A 10165-nucleotide genomic window follows, 5' to 3' on the forward strand; every position below is an offset into this window, starting at 1 on the left:
CAGTATTGACTGCATATCATTGGTCAAATAAGCTTCATGGTGGGACCAACTGCCAGTGGAGGTCATTTAGATTGTTCTGATTGGGGATTGGATTTCCGAGACAGTCGCAGGCGGTGGCAGGCTTGTGTAGCTAGGTACCTAGCAATGGTACAGGGTTGGTTGATCTAGAGTATGGAGTAGGGAAGCTGTCACTTCGCGTAGACAGAAAAAGAAAAAAAAAATCGTCGAGATTTCACGCGAGCGACGGATCGGATAGGTGGGATCCACTAGCTAGAGCTATCGAATTTCACAGTCATGGGTCTTGACTTCAGGGGCTTTTTCTTTACTAGAACTAGAAATTAGCAGAGAGGTGGGAGTCGAGAGAGTAATGCAGGTTAAAATATTACCAAAACTCAAATCAAGCCTCTGTTTTCTACGATATTTAATAGCAACGTGTTGATTGTCCCACAGCACTTGTGAGCCTCCCGTTGCGTCCACCCGCCGGCCCCTTTCCTCCTTGTGCCCGCCTTCCTCCCTGCACACATCTGCGACGTTGCGCTTTGGGACAACACCACCTGCAACAAATGCCGTTGCTCATGGATGGGCTGGCTTATGCCGGAGCTATCTGGTCGCCTATCGTCTTTTGTGTCCAGGGCATTGGTTTATATCAACTGTAAGACAAACAACCCCTATGGCCTATCGAAGCCTAACGTTACATGGAATCCTACCAAAGTCTCCAGAGCCGCTCCATCTAACAAGTTGCACCTCTCTTTCTCTCTCTCTCCATCAGCTTTCGCTCCTACTCGCGTCCTCCGCCGCCACCGATATCGCCTTCACTCGCATCTCAGGATGTACCGCACGTAACCGTAATCCGTCCAGTCAAAGGCCTCGAGCCCCGCCTTTACGAATGCCTGATCTCGACCCTCCAGCAAGCATATCCAAGAGACAAACTGAGCATGAGCCTTTGCGTCTCATCCAAAGATGACTCAGCCTACCCTTTACTAAAGAGGGTCGTCGCCGAGTACAGCGCCACACATGACGTCCGTCTCTTTGTCGAAACTGAGGATCCGTTGCTCTACGGCACCACTGGTAACATACGTAACCTTGGCCCCAACCCCAAGATCCGCAACATCAGTCACGCCTACCGAGAGGCCAAAGGCGACATAATTTGGATCATTGACTGCAACATATGGGTGTCTAAAGGCACGACTGGCCGGATGGTTGACAAGCTGTGTGGCTTCTCTACCGGCTCCAGGCCCTACAAATTCGTTCACCAGCTTCCCCTGTCTGTGGACGTCACTCCACCCCAAGACTCCCAAGTCTGGCAAACCGGCGGCGGCAGACTTGATGAGATGTTCATGGCAACTACGCACGGCAAATTCTACAGCGCAATCAACACCGTTGGCGTCGCACCCTGCATCTGCGGCAAGAGCAACATGTTTCGCAAATCCCATCTCGACCGCCTCACCGACCCGGCACACAACCCTATACTGTCCAAAGAAACGGTGTCCCGCCCCCGCGGTATAGACTACTTCTCGGAATACATCTGCGAGGACCATCGGATTGGAGATTTGCTTTGGCGTTCGGACGTGCCTGGCCACGGCAACCACGGTCTAGTATTTGGCGACCTGGCTTTGCAGCCCATGATGAACAACTCAGTCGGCTCATACATTGCCCGCCGGATAAGGTGGCTTCGCGTGCGCAAGTGGACAGTCCTACTGGCAACCCTGGTTGAGCCTGGCGTTGAGTCCATGGTTTGCTGTATGGCATTCGCCCACGCTCTGACCACCACGCCGTGGTGTCCCAACCCCGCCAACTGGCCCATCCCGCATACCTGGACTGCCCTGTGGTCCATCTGGTTGGCTACAATCGCCGTCTGGGCCACAATTGACTATGTGGTGCACCGTTTTCTCCACTCCTGCCGCAGCATCGAGAAGGATGCAGACACGCCTGACTTTGCGCAAGGCAACGAGCTCACAAACCGACCCTTTGGCGCCTGGGTTTTGACATGGGTTGGACGTGAAGTTCTGGCACTGCCTATTTGGACCAGGGCTGTTTTACTGGGCACGACAGTCACATGGAGAGGCACCAAATTCAAGGTAAGGCCAGACCAAAGTGCGGTGGATATCTCAAGTCCAGGAACCAACCCGAACGGTAATGGGTCGACGAATAAAAAGTTGAGCTGAGGTAATTCTACCTTGGGGTTGGTTTACAGACATGAAAGGCATGCTAGCAGGTAACTACTAGGTCTAGCCCGTTAGACAAACTATAGAATCCCATATTATTTATTAGATATATGTTGTAATACTGAATAATCAAATCATTACCACGGTTTCGTAGGCGGCAGGGTTTTCAAGAGAGCAATAGAGATTATACATGTTACACTTACAGGTTTGTCTTCAGGGCTATCCCACTGCATCCAGGAACTTGGATTTCGTATCGACCTGGCAAGAAATGTTTCATGGTTTCAGTAGGAACTCGCCGTCGCTTCTGTGGCATTAGAGCCAGGGCCGCTATGGCACAGCCTGGAAAGCTAGTCATCGCCATTGGTGGACATTGCTATATGGTCGAAAAGGGACTGCGAGCACGGCAGCACCGAGAAGAGCTCGGCCTGCAAAGTGAGGATACCTTATGACGTTAGCCTTGATAACCCCGCCCGTCCCCACCAAATGATACATGCATGTACATGTCCTCATCTTTCATATGATCGGTATACTACCAAGAATACTTCTGCCTATGTCCTTGAACACTTCGATATGGACTCGTTCGTCTACCGTAACACACCCTCGCCCAAGGTCATATTCGGGCGTGGAACCCTCTCGAGCCTTGCAAAGGAGATATGCAGCCTATCACCTCCTAGCGGCTGCAAAAAGCCTCTTCTAGTGTCCTCCCCGGGCCGTGTGTCTCTAGCCAAAGAAATCCGAAAGAAGCTCGGCGAGGATGGGATTCCCAAGGTCAAACTGGTCAGCACTGCCACAGTTCATAACCCCAGCTCCATCATAAATGATGCTCTGCCACTGGCTGCCGATCGGGATTGTATCGTATCATTGGGTGGCGGCAGTGCCGTAGGGCTAGGAAAAGCCCTCGCTTTGAGGACTGGACTACCCCATGTGGTTATCCCGACGACCTACTCAGGCTCTGAAATGACACCAATCCTGGGGGAGAAGGGTGCTGATGGGAAGAAAGTTTCGGTGACGGACCCCAAGATCCTGCCGACCGTCGTCATTTATGATGTGGATTTGACATTGGACCTACCCTTAGAGGTATCCTTCCCTAGCGGTATCAATGCCCTTGCCCACTCAAGTGAGTTGCATACCTCAACCAGTGCTGCTATCCTTTGCATTTATCTGATTGCAACTTTGAACTACGTCTTCAGTCGAGGCTTTGTATGCCGAACACAGCAACCCAGTAACGTCGATTCTTGCCTTGGAATCCATCAGGTCTCTCAGCGCTGCCCTTGGTACTTTGGGTGGGAATCCAAGCTCGGTACAGACTCGGACCGCCCTCTTACGAGGCGCTTTCCTTGCAGGATACGTCGTCGCCTCCACTGGGATAGCTCTGCAGCACAAGCTGGCCCATGCTGTGGCTGGGACGGCCGCGCTTCCGCACGCCGAGACGCACGCAGTACTGTTACCTCATAGTCTCGCCTACAACTTGCCCTCTATACCCAACCAAACCATAGCTAGCTTAACAGAAGCCATGTCGCCAACGAAGCTTCCTAGCTCTGCCGCGGACTTGGCAGATCCTGTCGTCCTGCTCAACGATCTGATCAGTCGAATAGGCATTCCACGGGCGCTCAAGGACATAGGGATGGCGGAATCTGACATCGAAAGAGTCACTGGTGTTGCCATGGAAAAGCCATATTGGAACCCCCGTTTGATAGACAGGGAGAAGATTCGGGAGTTGGTAAGGCGGGCTTGGGGCGGAGAAACGGCGAGAGCTGACTTCTAAGAGCTGTAATTGCTAGTATTATGTTGCAGGGAAAACAAGAGATGAAGATATTATCACCGTCTGCCCGACGAGATAACAGATAGGCCAATAGATCAAAAGATCCTGCAAGACCTGCGTTTGCAATATCTCGTCGGGTCCAAGTTATAAGGGGTACCCCTGGGTAACAAATTAAGCCATGACAAATATAGCGGAGGGAGAGTAGAATACTGTTTTACAAGGGAAGGAACGGGGTTCTTTATCTTCGCTGTAAGGGATATGTATATACAGGTACTGGGCAGTTAAATAATAAAGCAGAATCGTAAGTCAAAGCAGAATTTAAAAGAAGCTACAACCGTATGTGTCATGCCTCGCGCTTTGTATTATATAAAATGTACATATTATATCGTGTTGGCGGCGGATGTTTTAATACAGGCCTTATAAAATAATATAGTAAAATAATAAAAATCTTCTTATAAAACCCCCCCGAAATAAAAGGTATAAGATAAGGATATGTAAATTATTTGAATTATTTTCACGTTTGTTTTTCAATAATTTATCCAAGATGCTACACATTACAATGTACAAAGTAATATAATTAAGGGGGAATTAAGTATATTAGTAAAAGGAAATCCCATATTTAAACCTAGCTAAATAATAGTTTGTACCAAGAAAAATAAAGCCCGTGAAATTATAAAGGCAGCTTAATATGTGTTATATTCCTATATTATACCCCGTTGTTAACTAAGGGTTAGGACCGAGGGCTGGAGTATAGGCTAAAATTCAAATGTTTAATTAAATAAAGCTTCTATAAGAACCTTTGCTTGGATAAACAGAAATTGAAAAAAGGAAGTTCCTTATAACTTAAACCATAATTTACGTGTTTATTATATTATATTATTTTATTGTTAATTTTAACCTGATAAAGCAGACAAGTAATTCCGAAACTTGTTATAATCCACTCCTATTATTAAACCGACCAAATATATTACCAAAGAACTACCTTCTTTTTATAACCTAAAATATATATTAACCTTCTTAAATAATTAACAATGTAATTCTAATAATAATGAAAATAATTCTTAAATTACAAAAAATTAAAAGCTTTACGAGAACAACGGAAATTATTCGGATAATTTGCTATGAAAACTTGAAATTTAAAAATACTATTTTAACTTTTAAAATAACGGCTTTATAATTCGTTTACAAACTAAAATCCCAATTTATACCAAAATTTCTATTAATAAAATATAACGGATAAATGGAAAATCCTGTTCATAAAATATTAATAAACTTTATAATATAATTTCTATACTTTATTATATTAAAACCCTCTAAAACTTCAGGCAATTGAATTATTTAAGTAAAAAAGCTTATTGCGGCGCACCAATAATTAAATTAATAAGTTTAAAAGAATATTAATGTTAAATAAATAAATTGGAATGTTAATTGGGGTAAAGGGTAAAAAACGAATTTTTAATTTTATATGTGGAAATTATACCCGGAAAAGCCAGGGAAAGGTAATGTAAAAAACCAATAGATTTTTGAAAGTTTTATATTTACAGCAAAAATAATAAAATTATAAGCTTTCTGGCATAATACGACCGAATTAAACCCGAATTAATTAAGTGGCTGGTTATATAATTGCTTATAAAATATAATTTATTATTATTATAACTTTATAATTTTAAACAAGTTGAAAATAAAATTAGAAGAAATAAAAACGCTGAAAAAAAAAATCGAGAAAAAAACCGATTTGTAAGCCAAAATAATAACCAATAAAACTTTAATATTAGCACATACCCGAAATCTTTGGGTTTTATTACATATTCTAAATATAAAAAATCGACCCATTATATATTTTAATATTAAAAGGATTACATGAGACAAGAATTAATTATAAATGTTACTATAATTAACTCTTAATTAAAAAGTTCGGAAAAGAAACAACCAGATTATAAACTAAACTGTTTATATCAACGTTATTATTTGGGGGCTGTGCGTTATGGGCCCCCTTAAAAAGGGGGTTACAAAATCGCGGGTCACGATAAAATCGCGGGTCAGTAAATTTGTTAGAAAATCGCCTATAAAAATCACTCGTTAAAAAACAATTAACACATATTAACATAATAATAATTAAAAAGGTCCAAAATAAAATTATATTAAAAACCGTAATTTGCGTTATAAATATTTATTTTAAAAGATTTGGGTTAATTACCGTAAATAAGCCGTTTAAACGGTTATAAAACGACCCGGATATTTCCAAATCGTTCGTTTTACACCCCGATATTAACGGCAAAAAACGTTTTTTTAAACGGTTTTATATTCTTAAATTAACGAAACGGAGGTAAAATTAATAATATATATTACGGAAATGGGTAAAAAACGTTACGGATGTACAAAATAAAATTAATTCTAAAAATCGTAATATATATATTAATAAAATAATTAAAACTAATTTTTACGGTAATATTAATTTGCATGACCGTTTTATTATTTAAAATTAACCTTTTATTAAAAATTATAATTATAAAATTTAAAAATTTGGTTTTTTTTTTCAAATCGTTTTTTAACCTCCAGAACGTTTTCCGGCTTAAAATTTGAATTTTTTAAATATTTTTTTTTATATTTTAACCCCGTTAAATATACCGTTAAATTTTCGCAAATATTAAATAATTTGTTTTTTTATTTTTATATTATAAATCTTTAACGAATTGTTTTTATTGGTAAATATTTATTTTTTCGATTAAATTTCATTTAATTTTGTAAACGGTCCGTATATTTTCCAACGTATAAACGGTTTTAAATTATTTATCGGTTAATTTTAATATTATTTTGATTTTATACCGCAAAATACGTTATAAACGTTTTTCTTATTATTTTATTTTTAAACAACGCGTTACCGGAAAGAAATAGTTTCGTTGATAATAACGTGTAAATTAAAAAAAACGTTAATTATATTTAAACTAAAAAATATAATTCGGCCGTAATACGGTTCCCGGTATATTTGGTTCGGGTAAATTAATTAATAATAAACAGAATTTTTAAATAATATAAGATATTCGTTACGTGAAATAAACCACGTAATTTGGCCAATATTCTTTTACGGATAATTGGAAATAAACCGGTATTTTAAAAACCGTTAATAACGTGGTTAATTGTAAAAATTATTTTTTAACACCGTTACGTAAATAAAAATATATTAATTTACCGTTAAATTAATAAATAATTTATTTAAATGGTTATACCGAAATTAAATCGAGTAAATAACGGAATACCGTTTTAAATATATTTATAAAATACCGTTTGTAATTTCTTTTAAATAAATAAATATTAAAACGGTTATAAACTATAAAAAATACGTCAAATAAAACGGTTTAATAATTATTTCGATATTAAAATTAAAATAATAATTAAATATTTTTATACCAAAATAACCGGTAAAACCGTCGAAAAAAGCCATTTCCAAATTCGTGTTTTAACCCGCCGAAAATCCGGTTCGATTTAACCTATAATACGGTTTGTAAAATCGAAATTAGCATTAAAATTATGCCCAAACCATTTTTTTGAGGTGAAAAATTTAATCGATTATACGGCAGCGATTTTTGGTTATAAATACCGGTTAAAATATTATATTTAAATAAATATAATTTTTACGTTGGAAAAATCAAATTTTAACCGCGTAAATATAATATTTACAAATAAATCCAAATTAAGTTAATTATTAGTAAACCATTTTGTAAAATATAAAAAAACGGTAACGATTATTAATTACGTTATCCGTATTTATTAACGTATAATTTTTACGGTTGGTCGGATTAATATTACGTGGTTTTTTATAGTTTTTTCGTTACAATTAATATTAATATTCGGCCATTTCGTACACCGATTTTAATACCGTATTTATTACTGTTTTAAACCGTTAAAAACGTAATCCCAAATTTAATCGTAGGGATAACGGTACGGCGATATTAATTTTCCACAAAATCGATTTATTATTTAAAATTTAAACGAAAAGTTTTAACGGGTTATTATTTGGGTAATCGCAATTTTGGATATTTTTTAAACCAACGGCCGTACCAAAAAAACTGGATTAAATTATAAAATAATATTCGTAATTAAGGTATTAAATTGGCCGCAAAAATAAAATATTGGTTAATATAATAGACGTTTAATTTATAAAATTATATAAAATAAATAACGAAATTTTGGTTTTTAACCGCGGTTAACGTTAAAAACCGTTTAACGCGTTTTATTACTAATTTCGGTTTTTTAAATTTAAAAGGGTTAAATATGCTATTAAATATTCGAAAACGCGTAACCGTATTTATTATAATACGTCCGCAATGTTTCCGGCTCCAATTTAACCCCCCGTGCAAAATACGATTTAACGTGGTAAATTTTAAGATATTTAACGTATTGGCGGGTAGCCGAAATAACGGGAAATTTACGCAATTTTATAATATTAATAAAAATGCGGTAAACATAATTGTGGTATTATTAAACCGGATTGTATTTGCATATAATTATGTTGTTAACAATTTTCTAATTAAAAAACTTGTAAATGGTGACCCGCGATTTTGCAATCCCCTTTTTAAGGGGGCCCACAACGCACAGCCCCCAAGTAATTGGTCGCATTTTAACAGACGAACACGGATATTTAAAATTCGTTTCACTTTATTAATAAATTTAATTTACTCCGAAAATAAACAACCGGTAAGGGTGGTTTTAAATATTAGAAAGGAAATTAACGTAGTTTTCGTCCAATTCGCGTAGAATATTAATTTTCGACAAATAACAGCTGAAACCTAGTCTCAGTGCTTAGACTAGACCACCCTTGCTTCGCAATGGTGGACCGGGCGCTCCATATACCTTTCAGCCACATGGCTTTTCGGCCAATCAAATCGGCCGAAAAAATCGCGCCCGTTCTAGTCTGAAGACATGTTTAGTCTCAGGGCTCATCCCTGAACGCGAGCTCCACTAATTGAGCCGTGGCTCAATTCGTAGCTTTATTTATACCTGTAGGTCCAACCAAAAATCATTCTGGTTTAAATCTAAGGACAACTTGTTCATTTTGGGCTTAAATGGAGGTAATTTCGCCAATTTGGCGACCGATACTCCGTTATAATTAATTAAATAAAAATCGTAAAAATAAACGGTTTATACGTTGGATATAAAAATTAACAAAATAATTAATAACGATTTAATTTATATTTTTAATGGTTATATTGGTCGAATTAGGATATGGGTACCTTTAATTTTCAAATGGAAGTTGGTTTTTTAATAAGTATTGGAATTTTTCGATTTTTTTTAATTATATTTTTAATTTAATATATAATTTAAAAATTTTTGTACGTAGAAAGTAATATATACGTATATATTATATATATAAATTTTGGTTAATATATTACGTAATATAAGGTGTTAAATATTCGAATAGGTTAAGTATCAAATATTTTTAATAAATTTTACAATTGAAATAGGTTTATATTTTTACCAATTTTAACGATATTAGAACCAAAATTTTAACGATTATATAACCGATATAAATAAACGTCCGCGTAAAAAGAATTTGTAAATATTATTAAAATTGCGTATTTTATATATAGATTTAATAAAATTTATATTTTTTAAATTTTATTTTATATTTATTTTAAATTAAATAAAAAAATAAACGTTATTATATTATTATATATAATAAATTTAAAGGTTTATTATATCGAATTTATTTATTATAAAACCTTTTATTAATAAATATATAATAAAATTTAAAAATATATAAATTATATTAAATTTATATATAAAATACGCAATTTAAATAATATTTAAAAACTTTTTTAACGTGGACGTTTGTTTATACCGGGTATATAATCGTTAAAATTTGGTTTTAATATTATTAAAATTGGTAAAAATATAAACCCATTTCGATTGCAAAATTTATTAAAAATATTTAATATTTAACCTATTCGAATATTTAATACCTTATATTACGTAATATATTAATTAAAATTTATATATATAATATATACGTATATATTACCTTCCACGTAAAATTTTTTTTAAATTATATATTAAAATAAAAATATAATTAAAAAAAATCGAAAAATTCCAATATTTATTAAAAAACCAACCTCCATTTGAAAATTAAGGGTACCCATATCCCAATTCGACCAATATAACTATTAAAAATATAAAATAAATCGTTGTTAATTATTTCGTTAATTCCTATATCCAACGTGCAAACCGTTTATTTTTACGA

At 35.7% G+C, this 10165-nt stretch overlaps 2 protein-coding genes across 2 annotated transcripts; both read left to right on the top strand.

Moving 5' to 3' along the window:
* The first annotated feature begins 121 nt into the window (after window positions 1–121).
* On the top strand, window positions 122–2311 carry PgNI_06409 (uncharacterized protein). Its single transcript, XM_031126433.1, has 2 exons — window positions 122–652; window positions 770–2311. Exons 1-2 carry the CDS (start codon window positions 564–566, stop codon window positions 2163–2165), a joined length of 1485 nt encoding a protein of 494 aa, XP_030982513.1. The 5' UTR covers window positions 122–563; the 3' UTR covers window positions 2166–2311.
* A 413-nt stretch (window positions 2312–2724) lies between these two features.
* Window positions 2725–3993, top strand: PgNI_06410 (uncharacterized protein). The gene is made up of 2 exons (XM_031126434.1): window positions 2725–3282; window positions 3356–3993. Exons 1-2 carry the CDS (start codon window positions 2736–2738, stop codon window positions 3928–3930), a joined length of 1122 nt encoding a protein of 373 aa, XP_030982370.1. The 5' UTR covers window positions 2725–2735; the 3' UTR covers window positions 3931–3993.
* The last annotated feature ends 6172 nt before the right edge of the window (window positions 3994–10165 follow it).

The sequence above is a fragment of the Pyricularia grisea genome, chromosome I (assembly GCF_004355905.1).
Source record: "Pyricularia grisea strain NI907 chromosome I, whole genome shotgun sequence".
In the NCBI taxonomy this organism is placed as follows: domain Eukaryota; kingdom Fungi; phylum Ascomycota; class Sordariomycetes; order Magnaporthales; family Pyriculariaceae; genus Pyricularia; species Pyricularia grisea.